Here is a 21,591-nt window from a genome sequence, read left to right as displayed (position 1 = left end):
CTAATTAGATTTAAGGCTGTTCAATGGGAGGAAGTTCATACTTGGCACTATAAGCCTAGCAAACCACCAATGGGTGGAAGAGCAATGGACCTAGAGGATGGATAACCTACTACTGCCAATTTTCTAAATCAATGTTTTCTAACTATATTCTAAAAACTTTATCCTCACACTCACAGTGTAGATTTTTATCCCTCATCAAAGAAGCTTGTTTTATGCAGTAAGCAAAGGCTCCTACAGAGCCCCGCAGAGGGCCAAAATGCAGAGAATAAGTGGTCGCAGAGAAACAAACTCCACTCGGCACATCTACAACACAACTTCTATACCTAAGGTTTGGTGACTCTCCCAGGAGAGGGGACAGGAAGGGTGAAAGAGCCAGGGATAGGGTACTACTTTCAAGATAGCGTTTGTGAATGCATCCAGTGGCTCAATGCTTCTCCGAAAATTGCCTCAGCTACCAGGATCCACTGGGCTGAAACCAGTTCTTTTGTGCCGCTCCTAAAATGCTGCTATGATGCTGTGTGCATTGCAGTTGCTATCAATTAGCCAAAATTCTCAGTGAAAGCAGATATTGGCCTCAAATGAAATGTCTTCCAAAAGGTCAGTTATGATCTACATAATGCATACACACACCCTGTTCCTAATGTTTCCCACCCCGAAATGTGTTCCAGGAAACATGGCTTATTCTTCCTATCAAGAAGAGAAGTGACTGGGATGTCCTGCCTGCCCCATAGCAGCTCTGGAGAACATGCTGAGAAGCTCAAAGACACTGTTCATGGACGGTAACTAGCTAATACCATTCAGTCAGCAAACACCAAGGAGAGCGAACTCATACCATCCCTTCTTCTTCAGAAAGATGTGGCCTCTGTAAGCAACGGGCAGGTGCTGCTTTCATGCGCTGCCCAGTTTCTCATTGGAACTGGAACCTCCCTCAAGGGGGCTGCTTTTCTATACCATATTAAAGAAAAGAATTATGCCAGTCTTTTTCTGCAGCGTTCTCCACACTAATGCAGTAAAAGAGACCGATTTATATAGAACTATATAGAAGGAAATCTTACCAGTTCAACAAGTACGTCCATGCAAAATATCAGCTAACGCAAAGAAAATATATGACTTGAAATAATATAACTTCCTGGGTCCATATTTTAAATCAATAATAGTAATACAAATAATAATATATATCTAGAGGAATTTATATTTTCTGATAAAATTATTACAAATAGTACTTGAAGTTAATTTTGAAGCACTTAATGATTAAAGTCATGGCATTATTTGTTAGAAAATGTAAAATAAGTGAGTATATATCATGAGTGTATTTCTGGTTCTGGGTTTCCTCACTCAGGATGATCTTTTCTAGTTGCATCCATTTGCCTGCAAATTTCATAATTTTCTTCTTTTTAATAGCTGAGTAGTAATCCATTGTGTAAATGTACCACAATTTCTGTAACCATTCTTTGGTTTAGGGACATCTTGGTTGTTTCCAGATTCTGGCTATTACGAATAAAGCTGCTATGGATATACTTGAGCAAATGTCCTTGTTGTATGGTAGAGTGTCTTTCAGGTATATGCCCAGGAGTCGTATAGCTGGGTGTTGAGGTAGGGCTATTCCCATTTTTTTCTGAGAAAGCATCGGCTTGATTTCCAATGTGGTTGTACAAGTTTGTACTCCCAATAGCAGCAGAAGAGCATTCCTTATTCTCCACATCCTCTCCAGCATGTGTTGTCAGTAAGCAGATATTAGCCATATAACATAAGATAAACATACTACTACAGACTTAAAGAAGGTAAACAACAAGGATGTTTTGTTTTGTTTTGTTTTTTTTGTTTGTTTGTTTGTTTGTTTTTTTACCTAGGGATGATGCATAATTCTCATTCAGAAGGCAAACAGGATAGACACCGGAAGTGGCAGAAGAGAGGAAACAGGATGGGAGCCTACCATAGATGTCCTCTGAAAGACTTCACCCAACAGGGGATCAAAGCAGACGCAGAGACTCACAGCCAAACTTTGGGCAGAGTGCAGGGAATCTTGTAGAAAGGTAGTGAGTGAGATAGAAGGAACTGGAAGGACAGGAGTTCCACAAGGAAAGCAACAAAGCAGGGAAGCCTGCAGAGACTGATGCATCAACCAAGGACAATACATGAAGAGGACATAGACCTCTTTGCTCAGATGTAGCCCATAGGCAGCTCAGTCTTCATGTGGGGTTCCTAGTAATGAAGCAGGGACTGTCTCTGACATGGACTCTGTTGTCAGCTCTTTGATCACTTCCTCCTGGCTGGGCCACCTTGCCAGCCCTCATAAGAAGATTCAGGAAGTCCTAAGGAGACTTGATAAGCTATGGTCAGATAGTTGGGGAGGAGAATTCCCCTTTCAGTGGACTAGGGGAATGGTATAGGGGGGAAGAAGGAGGGAGGGTGGGACTGGGATATACGATGATATAAAGTGAATAAATTGTAAAAAGTAAAATAAAGATGGGTCAGCTGGAAAAACCCTGCCACCAACCTAATGACCTGAGGTTGATCTCTGGAACCCACATGATGGAGAGAAGCAACTCCAGTATGTTTTCATCTGATTTACTCTCTCTCTCTCTCCTTCTCACCTTCTCTCTCTCTCTCTCTCTCTCTCTCTCTCTCACACACACACACACACACACACAGACACACACACACAATAAATGTAAGTAAAGGTTTTACATAGATGCACTAAAAATCAATGAAATTGATATTCACCATTAGTCAGGAAGTTTGAGGCCATGTCAGAAAGGAGATAAAAGCAAAGGTTTGGGAACACAAAAAGACAGGGTGCCATATATGTGGTCTATTACACATGATATTTGGACCAGTTAAACTTAGGTGTTTATTTTATGTCATCGATTTATATATATATATACATATATATATATATATATGTATATATATATATGGCTGGGCAGATAGCTTAGTGAAGAGCAAATACTGCTTTGTTGGGTATCACATCTGTTGGTGCTCTTGGCTCTGACTCAGAAGGGGGGCTGGTGATGAACAGAGAGCAAGCAGCCTGGCTGAGTACTCCTCATCAGTTAGTCCCCTCTCTTCCCTCTTCCACTAGCCTCTTAGCTTATATGACAAAGGTCAGTAACCAATGTGAAGGCCTCTCTGTTTCCTAGGTTGTACATTTGCAAGACTTTATAAACAATTGGTCTTTGTGGTGGTGGTTTTGGTTGTTGTTGGTTTTCTTTTCTTTTCCCTTTTCTTCTCTTCTTTTCTTTTCAAGTTACAGGCACGGTTCCCCAGTACCCACCCTCCACCTGCTTCTACTGCAACTCTTTGCTCCTTAGAGTGAGAGTGCTTAACTGAGTCTGTGAGTATTGTCCTCTTGGGATCTAACTCCCTCAGAAGGGAAGCCAGATGCAGCTTTGTTTCAGGAAAGTCTCCAACTCATTGTGTCTAACAAGCCTTCCTAGAAATCCCTGTCATGTGGGTGGCACTTATTCTTAGTTTGCAGTGTAAGGGCAGATGTGTATTTATTTGCCCTTGCATATTCTGGTTATCATTTCAGAGGAAACTGGAGGTGGGTGGAATAGAACACCTGTGTCCCAGTATACTACTTGCCAGAAAGCCAATCGGCTTCTTCGTTAACAGCACTCCTGTCTTCTGCAATTTGCAAGAACACCTTGTGCTTGGAAGCAGGCAGTAAACAACGTGCGCACACATTACCTTTGATGGCTGCTAAATATCCCCGGAGTTCTCGCTGCAGTCTGGTACCCTCTGCCTGAAAAATAGACAATTACAGAGATGCTAAACATCTGTATTTTGCATGCAAACATGTAAAAAGCAAAAAGATTCAGTTATCATTGTCAGAGCCTTGTTATTGATAAAATATAAATATAAGAGCACAGTATGAGCCAGATAATGTGCTCACCAGTCTTGATAATTATTATATGGTGGTATTCAGAAGGAAAAAGACAAATAAGATTTTGCTAGGAGTAGAAAATACAGTCGAGCAGACAGACTCTTATGTACCTAAGGAACACTTTATCTTTTAGTTTTGACACCCGGGAATAGCAATACAGATGCTGTCTCCTCTGCTCAGAACGGTAGCTGGCTGTTGTAAATCAGTCTGGTGGCCTGTTAGAAGGCAAATGCTGAGCCACAATGCTCTACACACATCTTAGTCTTGTGATCATGTGACAAAGTTGCAAATAGAACCTTTCTGCCTGAGATAATGGGAACAATTATGGCAGTCAGATTCACTTAACAAACCAACCAAATGATTATAAGTCATCATCCAACAGAAAGCTTGAAATATCTAAGCAAATATGGGTATCACACACAAATGGCATATACCTCTAAACAGCCAGTCAAAGAACTTGGAGATATATAACAGCCATGAAATGTCATAAAAACATAAAAAATGTTTTAAAATATAGCCAGTGATACATATATTTAAAAAAACTCTGAAAAAAATGATTTACCTGAAGAACATATTTGATTCAAGGTGCTTCTTTTGGAGTACCAATGGAGGACAGAAAAAAATGACATTGTTTCTGCAGAATCCATGCAGCACGCAGGTAAAGTATGTATCTGAGTTACTCTCAGGCTAGTTTTACAACTCTGTATACTATTAACATCGGATAAGAGCTGAGGGATGTGGCATTTACTGGAACATGTGAACTTAATCAGAGTGATTCCATTTAGGATGGGAGAAGAAAATCGTCAAGTTCTAAGTAAGTGACTTCCCTCTTAGTGTACGGACAGGGAGTAAAATAAACATTCTAGTGTTCCCTTGACTTGATGTGCCATCTAGAACCACATGTGAAGGAAAACACCAAAAAGCTGGGAAAAGTGGGTGAAACTCTAAAAGAAAAGAGTACTCTAGAAAAGCATTCAGCAGAGAAGCTAAAGGGAGAGGATTTTGAGGAAACACCTCTGAGGTAAGGTGGAGAGTGAAGAGTTTCCAGAGGAGCCACAGTCCTCACTGCTAAGGCACAACCTTGAGAAAAGGACTTTTCGCACTGAAATTTAAATTTAAATACAGTACATCACCCCCTGCCTTATCACCCCCTCACTTTCATCAGAGGCCATAACCCACAGTGAATCCTGGTCCAAAGGCACTTAATGGAAAATTCCATAAGCAATCCTAAATTTTTATTTGTGTGCCATGGTGCGTCATGCCCTGATCTCCCCCTCACAGAAATGTAAATCCTATGTTTGATGAAGGCATACACGCTGTGTATGCTTCGCATCCTTTCATCACTACCCTGTCTTCCAGGAAACTTCGTCTTATAATGGCCACCAGAGTGGAGCGCTCATCATGATGGTCTAGATATACCAAAGAGACTCTGTAAAGTTCTTGCCTAGAGTAAAAAGGTGAGAGTTTTGGACATAAGAAAGGAGAAAAATAGTTTGATGTGGTTATACAAACTTAGTAGCTATAAAAAGTTATTGTTGTTATCCTTCTACCGTGTCTCATCTACAAACATGTAGATTAAGGTATGAATTATGGGAAAAACAATATATACAGGTTTGATATGATTTGTGGCTTCAGAATATTTGGTCTGTATTGCCCAAAGAAGAGTAAATGTTGTATATGAAAGATGCAGCTATTGGACTTCTGTTGGCCCAAGTAGAACTAAATGTAGTGTGTAGGCCATGTAGTGACTGGAAGTGCCATGAAACACTATGCTGGGAGCCATCATATGGCCCTGATATGTCTCTTCTGTGCCTTGAGCCCTACAGTGTTTCACATGGGAAAGGAGCTGCTTGTTTGCCCTGGGTCCTGCATGAGAGGAACAAGTTAAGAAGCTCCTTTCTGCATTTCTGAAAGTAAGAACTATTTCTGTAGAAAGCCATGGAGGTATCCCTCAGCAGAATGTAGACCAAACTGCCCAATTAAATGAGTCATGGGGAACACTGAGAATGCTGACCTGCAGAAAAGGCAGAAAGACAACAACAAAGGATTCGGTAGAGTTGCTGAGCAGAAAAGCATCGTCGGAATTTGCAGAAACATTCAGAAAAGAACACAAAGCGGAAATGCTAAGGATGGTTAGAATGGTCAGACGATAACAGAAGCTTGAACAATGGAAAGAGACGGGATGGTGCTGACAGAGAAGCCAGGTTTCCCATCAGAGCTTAGGAGACCTAGAGGGAATCAAACCTGAGTTCAGACATTCGATTTTCCTAGGAAGATTTAGACCCAAAGCAATCTGAAGCTGAAAGTTCTAAAGGGTGCATTTTAGGGGGATCTGGGTTCCTCAATGTCACATTTCCCAAACCGGAAAACTAGAGAATTGGATTCTGTCAGTGATTTCTCCAGGGCTCATACAGAGAAATGATACACTGCAGCTGTTAGGCCAGAACCTCAGATGCCTCTGACTTTCAGACCCTGCCTCTGCTGTTCGCGGTTCTTCTTGGTAACAGCCCAGGGTCACAGAGATGAAGGAAGCCTCACTTCATATCAAGAAAGATGCTTTCCCTTCAGCATCTCATGCAAACAGCATGCAGAGTCCACTATGAAAACAGGTGGCCAGGGGCCACCAGGGTATGCGAGAGTCCACTGTGAAAATAGGCAGTCATGGGTCACAGAGTGGTTTAGAGTATCTGCGAATATCAATAGTCACAGGAATGCTCATCTCCCAAACATTCATGGAACAATGTATGTCAGATAAAGTCCACAATTAAGCCACTGCCTTTTCTTTGAAAACAAGAAAGAAAACTAAATTATTCATGCTCTATTCCATATACTGGATTCATCTCACCAACAAGAAACAATGGTGTTTTTTTAAAATAAAGTGAGAGTCTCAGAAGAGATCATTTTTTTAATGTAACTGTGAGGAATAGTTCAGACTGTACAATGCCAGCTTAAATAGATGAGTTCAATTTAAGCCAAAAAATCCAGGGCTAATTTAAATGACTTTCTTCCTTCCCAATTATTAACATGTTTAATTTTCCCCATAAGGAAATAAATATTTCAGTAACAACCCCATTGAGCTCTACATAAATTCTACCTGATCCCAAAATGCAAAAGACTTTGCAGAAAAATTCACCTACAGTACGTCATGATGTAGCTTCTTTTACATGTTGAAATTTGCCTATATCATTATTGTGGATGAACCATAGATGCCTGCAATTAATAAAATCTTCATCTACATGTAACCAACCTCACATCTATTAAATAGGCCAGGATCGCTGTCGCTGATTAGGTGTGATGTTTCTAGGGCTTGGCTGTTGTTGGCTTATAATGGAAAATCATAGAGACATAGCCTTTTTCCTGTAATCCTTTACTGTTCTATAATAGTCTAGCTGGTGGCTTTCCTTCCCTACTCTCCTTGTCTGCGCTGGCCTTGTCTGCATACCTTTTTCTTTGTAATACAGCCACACCTTGAAACACTGACTTGCTACTGTTCTGAAAAATGCTTGCCCAACGCCCTGTGTTTTTATGGTATTTGTTTTTCACATTCATTTGTAATGATTTCTCCACTTTTTCTAATGCTTCTTCTGTATCTCCACGGAACTCAGACCTCAACACAAGTTCTCGACTTAAGTGGAAAAATCCTTATCCCACTGCTCTGTTCTCATTGAATCTGAATCCATTCTGAATTCCTCCGAGGAGGGTCATTTCTATAACTCAGTCTGGAATTTGGTATTCTCTGTGTGTAGAAAATATATTTAAATCCCCACACCTGTACTACTACATGCCTTTACTTTTCCCAACTATGTTTTATATAATTCTCCACCAAATGGTGTTAAAATTATTATTTCACCTCATGATCACAGTCTCTTCAGGGCTTATGGCCACAGGGGAGCAAAGAAATCCATTACAATTAAGTCATCTGAATTTCTTAGTGAAGCTCTTCTTTGGAAAAGATTCAAGAAGAATCTTCTACCTACAAAGTCCCTTATCCTCTTACACACTACAACATTGCAACATAGCTCCAGTGTTGTTCAGAAGTTTTCTTTTTTCAACTTAATCATTTATCAGTTCATCAGTAGCTACTTGCTATTTCTCAAGCTGAACTGGTTCCCCAGCTTGCACCTTCCCATACTCAGCCTAAGGGTTTTATAGCCCCTTTTCTTCCACATTAAAGCTCTTTCACCCAGTCTTCCCATGGGGTCTCACACACTTCCAGCACAGGGAAGAAGGAGGCACCCCCTCAAGATGCCTTCTTCTCAGATCTCCTGGAAAACATATGAAGGTTTCATCATAGAGGTTTCAAAAATTAACCAGCACATACAAAGTTCTTATTGATTAAAAGGCCTCTGCATAGATCTGAGAATAGATGCCTCACTCAAAAAGACTTAATGAGTTCTATGGCTTCCTGATTCTTTCTGTTGTGGGAAGATCTCATCAACACACCCCCTAAACATCAGTTTGAAGGTAAAATCAAATTAACAGAAAAACACTGCAGTGAGCACATCAACAATTAACATTTCAAAGATCCGTGTTAGTACAAGAATGTCACATTTCATGCTTAACTCAATGTGTTTTCAAGTTGCTTTTCAGCATGTTAGCCCAGAGTAACAAAAGCTCGCTAATTATTTATATGTCTGTCAGAGAGGGCAGACAACCCTAGCTTCAAAACAGTTTCATTTGTAAGAGTCTTCAGAACCTTGGACAGCTGCCACTGTCCACAAAGCACTATGAAGCACCCAACAAGCCTCAGTAAATGCCATTGAAGTAAAATGCCATGGTATGTTCTGGTAGTGACAGGTGGGCTTTCTATGAAGTGAGAGGATGAAGGCAGCTGCCATACCGCTTGACAGACTTTTAGGTCTTTGACTTCAGAAACAGATCTCCATCAAGGTATAATAAATACATGTAAGAATTAACACTGAAGAATTAAAAATACATGAGGAATTAATCATAGTAAACACGTACATCCCAGACTGCAAGAGTCAACAAAGGACAATTTTATTAGCTTACGTTTATCCCAGTTAGATCTCTCCAGAAAAAAAAAAAAAAAAAGAAGCCATAGTTTAGGTATTAATTTGATAGGATTATAAACACAATGCATGAAATCAAGCACTAGCTAGTCCTTGATCGTTTTGGGGGCTATTTTACATACCACCTTGTGTATGACATCTATAGGCAGGGGATGCCAATCACATATCCCTCACTGACCTTGAAAACCAGGCCCAACAGGTGTTATTAGTGAGGTTACACAGGTCTCAAAATCGCCTTAAGGTACCAGAGCCTTGATGTATGCTTAAAAAGCAGTAACATTGAATTAGCTTATTAAATGTGATAAATGTAATAAATGATATATCTTCTCAGGTAACTTTTGCTACACAAGTGGAAACACTTCTTTGTAAATAGGCGTTCCATTAAAAAAAAAAAGGCCACATTCAGGTGAAGCACCAAGATTTTGAGTTTTCAAGAGTGAGACAAGTTGGATCTGTCAAGCTGGAGATGAACTCAGCTCTCACATCACAGCTGTGGGAATTCGACCTTGCCTAGGCTGAGGAAACTGAAGTTGTTGGTTATTTAAAAGTAATTTTTGTATCAGTTCTTCAACCAGAACCATTCAAGAAAGTTCAAGTCCATCCACGGTGTGAATTGTGTGGGGTAAGTTCAGTAAAAAGCATGTTGTGTTCACTATTCAGAGGAGCATTGGCCTAATCCAACTTTAAGAAGCCATAAGAACCAAAGCAAGAGCACTCCAAGGCCTCCCCCAGACTGTAGTGCTTGATGCCATTCTTGGGGACTTGATTTTTCCCAAGCAAAATGGTGGAGAAGAGTGAAATTGCAAGGCAGCAGTCTTGAAAGGTTCATTAGATAGAGCTCCTGGAAAACCATGGAGCCCAAAGTTGAAACCATTCATGGTGTCTACAAGAAGCTTATCAGCAATGGCATTATTTTTTATTTCGCTGAATGTCAGTTGTAAAGAAATGATTAAATGAAGTGTCATTCATAGTTACATATAAGTACATATATATATGGGACATATAGAAAATAGGTTTCATTAATTCACCCCTCTCATCAAGATGCTGAAAACTGGCATTCAGGAAAAAGCTTCTGTGTGAAACCCACATATAGTAGAAACCTGGACCTCAGAAGACAGAACCTCACAATGTAATTTCATAAGATTAAACTCCACCATCTCATTCATGAAGGTATGGCTACATGAATTCCCATCATTAACTTTATTATTTTTGGCCTTTGCTGACATTTCTGTCTTGAAAATGGTTGAAGTCATACATCCAAATTAGAAGGAGCTATGATTTATAAAAGCCCAGGAAAGTTAACGCAATAATAAAAGTAATGTTAACAAAAAGTGCTTATCATACTTTAGATTTGAATAAAATTACATTATCAAAGAATTGAGACTCAATGAGGCCATGGTCAGTACCTTGACTAATAGGTTAACAAGGAATGATGTCTGAATCCACATGTGATCCAATGGACCAGTAGGCTACTCAACACTACGAGCACCCTCAAAGAGCTAGAAATTAAGTCCTCCCTAAGACATGTTTGGGTGCTGCTAAACTGTAAGACCGCACTTCAAAGGTAGAGAAGGCAACAGATCTGACACGTTTCTCTCACCTCACTTTGAGCACTATGTAGCAACAGAAGACATTGTTAAGAACTGTACTCTAGGAGCTGGAGAGATTGCTCAGTGGTTAAGAGGACTAGCTCCTTTTCCACAGGTTCAATTCACTGTACCTAAATGGCAGCTCACAATTCTCTATAACCACAGTTTGAGGAGATTTGACACTCCCTTCAGAACTCTCCAGACACCGGGCATACAAGTGATACACAGACATTCGTTCAGGCGAAACACCCATGCACACGAAACAAAACTGAGTGAAAACATATAACAACTACGTTCTACCTGTGGTCACGGCTCCTGAGGGTAGGAGAATCAGTGTCCTTCGGGGACAAGCTCCCATGTAGGTGTCCAATCCCAAGTGGTTTTCTAATACTCATATTCATGAGTAATGTTAAAAAGATTCAACGTCCATATATAAGCACATATGCTTATACATATAAGAATAAAAATTAGAGAAGAGATATGCACTTAGGAGGGAAGTAAAAGACACAGGAGGAGCGAGGAGAAGGGCGGAGTGATGCAGATGGCATGCTCATGTGTAAGTTCCCGTAAAATATTTTAAAAACACAATACAGTTCTGTTTTCATAAAAGTTTCTCTAATTGATTGCATATTCTTTTGGTAAACACGAATATTAGTGCAGAGTATATAATGCATACAAGAAGCAAGAGTGAAGGGTATTGGAGATCACAATTCTGGATCCATGGAGATGCAAGGATGTACATAAAACAGCGAGACATCAGAGAAAATAACTTGTTTTTGCTACTGTATCTAGCTGTGGTCCAATGTGTAGCTTTCGCGGTCATTAACTTAAAGACTACATAAAATCAGAGTTAAAATTAAATATATTTTGTACCTTTTGGCAAAACATAGAAAGCTAATGAAGAATCATTTGTATGATTTCTCTATTAATTTCCCTGAGTCCAATTAACCTGATTGTATAACCATGTGTATAAAGAACTTACATAAAAGCAAACCAATGAAGTCATCAAAGCCGCCAGTGAAATATAGCTGGAAGATGTGACCCACTGTCCTTAGAGATTTGGGCTTACAAGTTTATGAGCCTTTGTTTTAATATGCACACATGTGTTTGTTTGGAGGAGGGAAGGGGAAAAAGTTGACTTATAAGGTGCACTAGGCCAGTATTTAAATATATTTTCATCACTTCTTTAATACCTACAGCACAATATTGGATAGACAAGGAAAGGGGTGGGTGAAACCAAAGGAAACTCAACAGGAGCCCCACCCCTGCAATCAGCTCCCCTTTGGTTTTCTTGTTCAGTGTCCTTTATTGTACACACGGCCAGCAGCTCTGCTTACCATATTCTTTCAGGACTAAATTGAACAGACTTGAAAGCTCTATAAAAACAACTGCTGTGTCAAGGTAAGGAAATGCATTAATGAGGGGGAAGAATGTGCCTTGATTGTCATTATTCCAGTCACAACAGAATATTGAAAATGCTTCTGAAACTGACACCTACAAAGTCTGAATTGTAAGGTGTTTTCTCAGGGTTTCTACTAAAAACTACCATAGCATGGGGCCCTGACCAACAGAAATATAATTCCTCAGAGGTCTCTAAATCTGGATGCAGGGATCCCAAGCTATTACATGTTTGGGTTCTCTTTGGATTAGAAAGAGCTACCCTCAGTGCATCTTCACAGTGTGCAAAGCACCCCTACAGTCTCTGCCTTTCCTCATGATAGCACTGGCTGCACTGGGTTAGGACAAGACACATGACTCACTTAACCTAATCTACAACTATACAGATGTTATCCCAAAATATAGGCACATGCCTAGGTCCTGAGGGTTAGCACTCAACATAGGATTTGGGGAAATCAAACTGCAATTCATGATTGCACAAGGTCCTCAACGAAAGCAGTCAATCCAGCAATATTGTTACAGAGTCTGATACTGGGTTGCCTCTTTATTACAGGAGCTGTTCCAAATATCACAGCTCTGTTATCTTCTAACAACCAAGGATAGAAATAGTTTTTTCCTTTCAGAAATGAGAAACTGGACAGAGAAGCAGAAAACATGTCTCAACTTACATCAATTTATCACACACAAATTTATTGTTTGACCTTAGGTAGTCTGAGCTATTTAAGCCTTATATGTGCACAAGAACTATGCTGGTTCTCTACCAATTCTGTGCTACAGGGTATGACAAGAATGAAGGATGAAACCATCCAGGAAAAGTCAACTGTTGATCAATGAGAAAAATATAACCAAGGGCACCATTCCCTGTGTTCTCATACAGTCGTCAATTATAACTTAAGATGCCAAAATTTGTTACTTGTTTTTGGAAATCAATCTGGTATCATCTCAGAAAATTAGGAATAGTGCTACTGCTACCTCAAGATCCAGCTATACCACTCCTAGGCATATATTCAAAATATGCTCAAGTATACCACAAGGACATTTGCTCAACCATGTTTGTAGCAGCTTTATTTGTAATAGCCAGAATATGGAAACAACCCAGATGTCCCTCAGTTGAGGAATGGATACAGAAATTATGGTACATTTACACAATGGAATACTCCTCACCACTTAAAAACGAAGAAATCATGAAATTTGTAGGCAAATGGTGGGAACTAGAAAAGATCATCCCGAGTGAGGTATCCCAGAAGCATAAAGACACGCATGGTATATACTCACTTATAAGTGGATATTAGACATATAATACAGGATAAACAAACTAAAATCTGTACTACTAGAAAAGTTAAGCAAGAAGGAGGGCCCTGGGTAAGATGCTCAATCCTCATTCAGAAAGAAAAATGGTATAGATGTTGGAAGAGGGAGAAAACAGGTAACAGGACAGGAGCTTACCACAGAGGGCCTCTGGAAGACTCTATACAGCAGGATATCAAATCAGATGCTGAGACTCATAGCCAAACTTTGGGCAGAGTGCAGGGAATCTTAGGAAAGAAGGGAGAAGATAAAAAGACCTGGACAGGACAGGAGCTCCACAAGAAGAGCAACAGAACCAAAAATCTGGGCACAGGGGTCTTTTCTGAGACTGATACTCCAACCAAGGACCATTCATGGAGACAACCTAGAATCATGGAGAATCATGGCACAGATGTAGCTCAGTCTCCAAGTGGGTTCTCTAGTAATGGGACAGATACTGTCTCTGACATGAACTCAGTGGCCTGCTCTTTGATCACCATTTCCTGAGGGTGGTGCAGCCTTACCAGGCCACAGAGGAAGACAATGCAGCCAGTCCTGATGAAACCTGATAGGCTAGGATCAGATGGACGGGGAGGAGGACCTCTCCTGTCAGTGGACTGGGGCAGGGTATGTGAGGAGAAAAGAAATGGAGGGTGGAGTTGGGTGGAAATGAGGGAGGTGGCTACAGCTGGGACACAAAGGGAATAAATTGTAATAAAAAAAAACACCTTATGATTCCACAGAGTTTGCTTGATGTAATTTGTTTAGCATTGTGACAAGGTGCTTTGATCACATTGTCTGGCTTTAAAATGTGAGCTCTGGTTTCTCACAGGCATCATAGCTGGGTAGGCTGTTGATTCCCTCTGTCTTTGAGAAGATTGTATAGTGCCTTTGGGAATTTAGTGTCTTTGCTAGTCTTCACAGATGAGACATTCCTCTCAGGGGTAAACAATCACTCTCCCCAACAATAGTCTTAACATTTGTTTTTGTACCCACACATAAGTGTACCTTTTACCTTTCAGCAGGGAAACTGCTTTTTTCACTACAGTAAGCCACAACCAATCAAAATGCTGAGTTGTGAAGCCCGTTTCCAGGTAGGTACATCTACAAAACATTCCCAAACCTAAGGCTCAGGGAACATTATGGAAGGGGGGTAGGTGATATTATCAGAGCCAAAAGGTGGGGGAGTTTGCTATGAGATTGTGCCTTCTAGTAATGCTGGAAGCTACACCATAATGACTAACCAACACGACTGCCTGAATGTGAGCTGAACAAAGACAACACCAATGGAAATGCCAAAATAGATGGGGAAAACACCACAAGGCCTCAACTTTACCCAAAGAACTACAGCAACCAAGGAATACTGTGAGTGGGAGAAATAGTCTTCTCCAAGATAGAAAACTCTGATTGGTTAACCGATACCAAATGGCCAGGCCTGGAAACAAACATACAAGTAACATCATAAAGACTGAGCAGGCTTTACATAGGAATACATATGCATATACGCATACACATGCAATAACATTTGTAAAAGAGGCCATAACTTGAAAAAGTGCAAGAAGGGGTATATGGGAGGGCTTAGAGGGAAGAAAAGGAAGGAAGACATGTAATTCTATTATAGTCTTAAGTATTATTAAAAGTAAAAATAAATACATAAAATATGATCTGGGTCTCTGAGCAAGTCACTTAGCCTCTCTAATTTTATTTGGCAAAATGAAGGTGATCACAGGACTTACTTCCTTGAGCAACAACAAAGGCTGTGCAGTGGGCCCATCAAAGTCTTATAGAAGTCCCCGGCATGTTACATGCTCTCGCTATACTCTATATATCACTATCACTACCCTATTCCGTGCTTTTCAAATATTCAACTATGCTAAGAGAGAATCTTTCATAAACACGTAATAGAACTAAGATGGTTCACTGCGTAAAAGTGCTACTCTGGCAAGCCTGCCAAGCCGAGTTTTGACCCCTGGAATCTAAGTAGACAAGTACCACACATGCATAATCCCAGGACTCTTATGGTGAGATTGGAGAAAGAGACGGGGGAATCACCTGGAAGCTTGCAGGCCAGATAGTCTGGAGTTTAAAGCTTCTCAACAGACTCAGCCTCAGCAAGGTGGAAGGCAAGAGCCTGCATTTAAAAGCTGGCCCCCAACTGCCATACACAGGCTGTAGCCATGAACATTCCCTCCATAGTTAACAAGCAAAGGCACTACATTCTGCTCCACGCCGTAATGCAGACAAAAACCTTCACTAGGAACATGCCACACTTCCCAAACAATCTTTGTGGGAATTTGGAATGCGTCTTTGGTGTCCATTTGCACTTCTAAGCATCAAATACACAGTCAAGCTATTCAGAAAGTTTTTAATGGTTTTAAATATTGCAGTAATAAAGACTGCAGGGGCACACGGGAGCAGTTTACACAGGTGTATGGGAAACAGTTAACATTTGATATGGGAGACATTAAGCTGATCTGAAAATTTACCGACCATGGAAACTAGAAGGCATGAATATTAACAGCAGAAGAATAATTAAGCTAATTCCCCAAATGAAAGTTTTGTAACATAGCTTTAGTTTTCTCAGATATACTGCAAAATGACAACCGTAGGTCAGTATGTCAATCAAGTGGCTACTGTATTTACAGTTATAATTGGCAAAGCTCTTCTTGAAGAAAGTGTAAGAAACAAATACCTTCATATATTGTCTGTAATAGTCTGTAATGGGGCTTGGAAACTTAAAAATCGCAAGCTTCCTAGAGGACACATAATCGGGTATGGGTTCATATTCAAATACATATGCAATTAAGGGGCCACTATATCTCCTATAGCTATGAAATATCGGGATATGATTCCATCATAGGATGACTCTTTGGGGCACGCCTCAAATGCAAAACTCAATTTAGAAGGCCAGAGAAGTATGTAGGAATCAAGCTTTTAAAAGACCCCAGCTGATGGTTGTTGAAAACTTTAATTTCTTCGCCGCATCTATCACTTCACCGGACCTTAGTGCGTAGACTGGAATCCAGGGCACAGAACTAGACTTAAACACAGGTCTGGCTCTGGGTTTCAGACAAGCCATAAGAGATTCCTGGTGATGCATTTTTGATTTAGAATGTTACTCCAATGGCAGTCCCATCAATGGGATTACAGGATGACTTATGAAGGACGCAGTCCAAATGAGACAACCTAATGGCTGCCATCTCAAGGCAGCTGCAGTTTATGTATGTAGATTTACAACCACCTCAGCTAGTTGTTCCCTAGACCCCCATGAGACAGATGCCTATTTCTCTACAAGCCCTACCAGCATGGCAAAGTCAGTCAGAGAGATGTTCCCAAATAGGTAATGAACTTTTCTCACAGGTGGAAGCAGAGATATATAGAGAAAGAGATACAAAATACGTATATATATTCAATATCATTATTCAATTTCTATTAAGAGGCTGATATATATGATATACATATATATACACACATATTATATATATCAGCCTCTTAATAGATATTGAATAATGAGAAACCAAACCCTCCTCAGTTGTGATGATTGACCCGGGTAGGTAAAAGATAACTAAAGATAAGTAACAGAATAGGATATATTAACAGAAGTCTTTAGAGACTAAATGAAGAGTGCCTTCCCGGAGCAATCTCTTCAAATGGGAACAGGCACCACAGGAAATGGCAGCAGCAATGATGTTAAAAATGTCTTTAGTCTCACTGATGGAAATTCCAGTTCTTTTTAAGGCTTTTGATTTATGTAAGATAGAATTGGGGCGAGGCAGACCATTGCTAATAAGGTAGACACATGAGTAAGGAGGTTAGAGATGTTCAGATTATCTAACAAATATGACCAGCTTCTTTCCCCACCTGGCACCACAGACAGCAACTGTGGCGTGGATATGACATGGGCCAACCCAACCCACATGTATCCACTCTCTGTAACCTCTCATAGGACCCAACGTGATTGACAGCCTTGATGGGTTACATTTTTTTGAAGACTTTAAAATCAAGATTATGCAGACAACACACACTATACATACATACATACATACATACATATATATACAAATAAGTGTGTGTGTGTGTGTCGTCTTGTACATGTCCCATGAGTGGTGTTGTTGAGGGTGATTAACAGAGATAGTTAATTTAGGGATGAACTGTATATACATATATATACACACACATATTTATATACTTATATATACACATATATATTCTTATATATATTTACATATATGTATACATACGCACATATATGTGTATATATAAATATATATACATATATGTATGTATGTATGTATATATATATTATATTATATTATATTATATTAGCGAACAAACCGCTGTGGCCTGCCAAGGAAACTCATGTCCCACCTGCCTTTCCAGGCCCTTTCCAGAACATCATTTTTATCACCTGCATACCAGACCCCAACTCAAGCTGCTGAGCCCATCCACCCCTGCAGAAAAAGTCTTCACTCAGAACCTAGTGAGCAACTCACTATGACTACTATATAACGAATACACCTCAAACAATTAAACAAAGACTCTCACAGCAAGTTACAACGTATTTCATGACATTTAGTATATTATTTGTCCTTTTCCATACTATCTCTTATATTTTCACCGAGCTTGGAATAGTCAGTTGGGAATGGTATCGTGAGAAAGCACAGAAGTCATTTGTTTTTCTAGGAACATTAATCGTGATTAGAGTACACTCACACACTAAACTGAAGAAACTATAATAGATAATTGAATTATGATGGTAGAAATAAGTAACATTGTCCAATAAGTAACTTTGTTCCTTCTGTTTATTTGTGTCAAAAGAAAGATTTCTGTAAACTAAAGCAAAGCTTAGCCAAAGCAGGAGTGATGTCAGAATGGCTTTTCACTTTTTCTCCAGTGCCCAGTGCCCTGATCTCTGAAGGCTAGATGCTTGTGGGTTCTCAGGAGTGAATGTGCTTGGCAGCTGTTTGCCCAAGGGGAAGTTAGTCTCTACCCACTGCCAGAGAAGAGCTATCGGGCTCCTCCTCAAGCCAATTACCCCACTTGGGTATGCCATCCCACCTTCTCCTCCCGCTTAGGTACAGATCTGCTGCTGATCATTCTTATGATGAACCAGTGCATCATTCTTGGGAATAAATGGTTTCCATTATCATTTATATTTGTCATCTTAAACAATATATATTTTTTTTTACTTTCTTTCACAGCTGTAGGCTTATCTTGCACGCTATAGCTCCACTAAGAAGCAGAGCTTGAGAACGGATCTCCTCAAGTCTCCCAGCTTCATGCACACTTTATTTGTTCCTCACCTGTATTTCCATATTCTTGACTTTTTCAGAGAAGGCAATATAATTTACCTATTTATTACATTCTGATTCATTGTGAGATGTAAGGCCTTTAATAAGAGCGATTTTTCTGTCTTTTACATAAAGTTTCCTAAAGGACTAGCTCTGCTCCTGGCATGTAAAGGTAGCCAGCCAATAACCAGCAAATGGATGCTTAAGCCCTTGCCCACCCTGTTCTAAATATGCCTTCTACAAATGAATGACGTTGGAATCGGCTTAAATTCTGTAACCTTTTGAGGACCACGTTGTTACTCAATACTATAGAGGCCTGCAGAAAGTAGAGTGAAGGATCCTGCAGGAACCTTGCAGAGATGCAGACAGTGCTTATCCCCTAACAGGATAAAATATGACAACTGAATTTTCACTTTAATAGACACCAAGTATAAATCCAGGCAACGGGACTCACAATTCTCTCAGAAGTAATTTCTTGATATCACTTTAGTGTACAGATGCTTTGTAATAAAGTGTTCTTTCAGAAATGAATGCGCTTTTTCTGAAACTCAAAGCATATTTTTATTAATAGTGTTATTCACCTTGAAAATTTTATAAACACAATGAATATATATGTATAAAGAAATGTGATCTCTTTCTACCTTTCCCCATGACCTTCCATACTTCTCCCTCAGAACTTCATACATTCTTCTTTCATCGTATTTTTTCAGAATTTACTAAGTTCAAAAAACAGTGATACCAATAGGTTTATATGCTGTTGGTGTGTGTGTGTGTGTGTATGTGTGTGTGTGTGTGTGAAGGAGAAGGATGTGTAACAGCTCTCACATCCTCAAAAACAGAACAATTCTCAATGCCTAGCCAATTAACAGCTGACAATTATGCTCAGTAAGGAGTGGGGCCCAGAGAGTACTTCCTTCATCTATGCCAGAATTTGGGCTGGCTTTATCTTGTACGGGCAACCACAGTTGTCATGGGCTTTTGAGTGCAATTGCCGTGCCATGGCACAAAGACAACATCTTACGGTATGCCATCCCTTAACTCTTACTTTCCGTCCCCTCTTCCACATGCTCCCTCAGTGGTGTTGTTTGGGGTGATTAATAGAGATAGTAGATTTAAGGGTGAACTGTAAGTCTCTTATTCTCATCATGTGGGCAAATTGCATATGTCTGCATTGACTACTGTCTGCCCTATGCATCGTCTTTAATGCTAAAAAGTTAAAGAACAGAACCTAGCACTCAAGAGGAACATTCTGCAGCCTAAGTAAAATGACTTAACTATATAAGAATACGTAAGACTCTTTGAAGAGGAAAAGCAGTATGTGCCCGCAGATCTTTACGGCACCCATAGTTGTAAGGTATCTCTGGAAGCCAGGTTACTGTTAAGCCCAAGGCATGTAGACATCTACCTACAGGTATCTTGCTGCCAACAATTAGGATGACAGGAGAAAAAAATCTAGTAACAACAAAGAGAGGAACTGATGGTGGATAAGAGAGGTTGAGCATAACATGTAAAACACAAAACACATACTCCAAGGAGGCAACTCAAAAATGGAATGCATTTATTAAGCACCTGGCATGTGATGGCAGCCATGAGGAATTTCTTTAAATGATTGTGACAGGGAGTCTTTCTCTAGGTGTACGGCAAAATAAACAACATTAATAAACAGATAAATAGATGTCGTGCAAAGGAGTGGAAAAATAATGTTAGTGAAGTAAACAGCGGAATACACTCTGAAAGGGATGGAAAACAAGGTCAAATGCAGCTTAAGAACAAATCTTTTAAAAAGTGGGACTTCAGGTGGACATGGAGGCCAGACAAGAACAGGCAGCCCTAAGAGATCAGGTACATGGGAGGATGCAGAAAGAACTTGGAGACAAGCAGTCTGGTGTCAAAGAAACCTCTCCAAACACACTGACCATGACCTACTCAATGACCCCACTTCCTTTCCTCACTTAATTCGAGCTGAGTGTCTTGCCCCAAGTATGTCTCCTTATCACGATCCTTAAAGAGAAATGGCATTTGCTTGGCAGAGAGGCTGCTAAGTTCTGCCAAATACTAGAAGGGGAAGTGTGATTAAGTCTCTGGGTTTGGCTGAAGAATGTTTTAGCATTCTGAATGTAAGATGAAGCCCAAACTCAATTCCAATGACAAACAATGTGTGTCCAGCAGAGCAGGAATCTAAATGAAGACAAGGTCAGACATGTAAGATTTGTTCCAAGTCACATAGGTTTTAGGGGGCAAGCCAAGGCAGCAACATAAGACAAGACTTATTTTCTGTTTTGATATATGTGCAGGTACTGGGGTGTATTTTTAAACACAGAGAAATTCTGGTAGGAACATTTCTGGAAAAGTGCCAAGTGAGTAGAACACAGTCTTCCACATGTCATATCTTCCTCTACGACTCATCCTTAGATGAGAAGAAACACCATCACTTACACACCATTTTATGATTTTTCAAACCACTATTTGTTCTGTATGGGAGATGTCCCATGGCCACAACCTTCCCTCCCCTCTACTTGAAACAGCCTTGCCTTTGAATAATGGGCACAAAGAAAAGCCCAATCCAGTATAAACCTGCGAGTCACTGAAGGTTGTCAACCAAAGGGTTGAAACCTGAACATCAGCCACATTGTCACATGCTTGTGACATTCTGCTACGTAAACTTCACGGATTTTGTGGCAAGCCCTCTCACAGATGTTGACAGCTGTTATTTGACAGAGCTCTGCTATGCAATATTTACACAACTTAGATACTTTATATCCTATATCCCTTGGCTGTAAGGAAATGATTTCCTTTTCTCAGAATGACCTAGAATAATGCTTACTGAGGTAATGTACTCCACGTAGACAACAGGAAAAAAAAAAAGGCATGTTCTATACATAACAAACCTGTAATTTGTACTAGAAGTTGCCTGGCTTGAGTGAGGCTCATCCCAGTACTGAGGACGTTGCTGTGACTTCTCTTACTTGTCATAACAGAACAGAGTAATTATAGTCAGCTCCAGGGGGCTGTAGGATGTACAGCTTTGCCTCTCTGAATAATTTCTTTAAAAGATGGGTGTGAGTGGTTATAAATGAGCTGCCTGAGATCTTTAGGTTCACTGTATGTAG

General features: G+C 40.1%; 1 protein-coding gene across 2 annotated transcripts in view; it reads right to left on the bottom strand.

The window, feature by feature from the left end:
* Positions 1–21,591, bottom strand: part of Amph (amphiphysin) — a 203,236-nt gene that overhangs the window by 81,089 nt on the left and 100,556 nt on the right. For both annotated transcript variants that reach the window (XM_021658839.2, XM_021658840.2), the window contains exon 3: positions 3,691–3,745. In XM_021658839.2, coding sequence (XP_021514514.1) covers positions 3,691–3,745 — 55 coding nt within the window. The remainder of the gene's footprint in view (positions 1–3,690; positions 3,746–21,591) is intronic.

This window comes from Meriones unguiculatus, chromosome 19 (genome assembly GCF_030254825.1).
Source record: "Meriones unguiculatus strain TT.TT164.6M chromosome 19, Bangor_MerUng_6.1, whole genome shotgun sequence".
NCBI classification, from domain to species: Eukaryota; Metazoa; Chordata; class Mammalia; order Rodentia; family Muridae; genus Meriones; species Meriones unguiculatus.
This window is presented reverse-complemented; position numbering and strand designations above follow the sequence as displayed.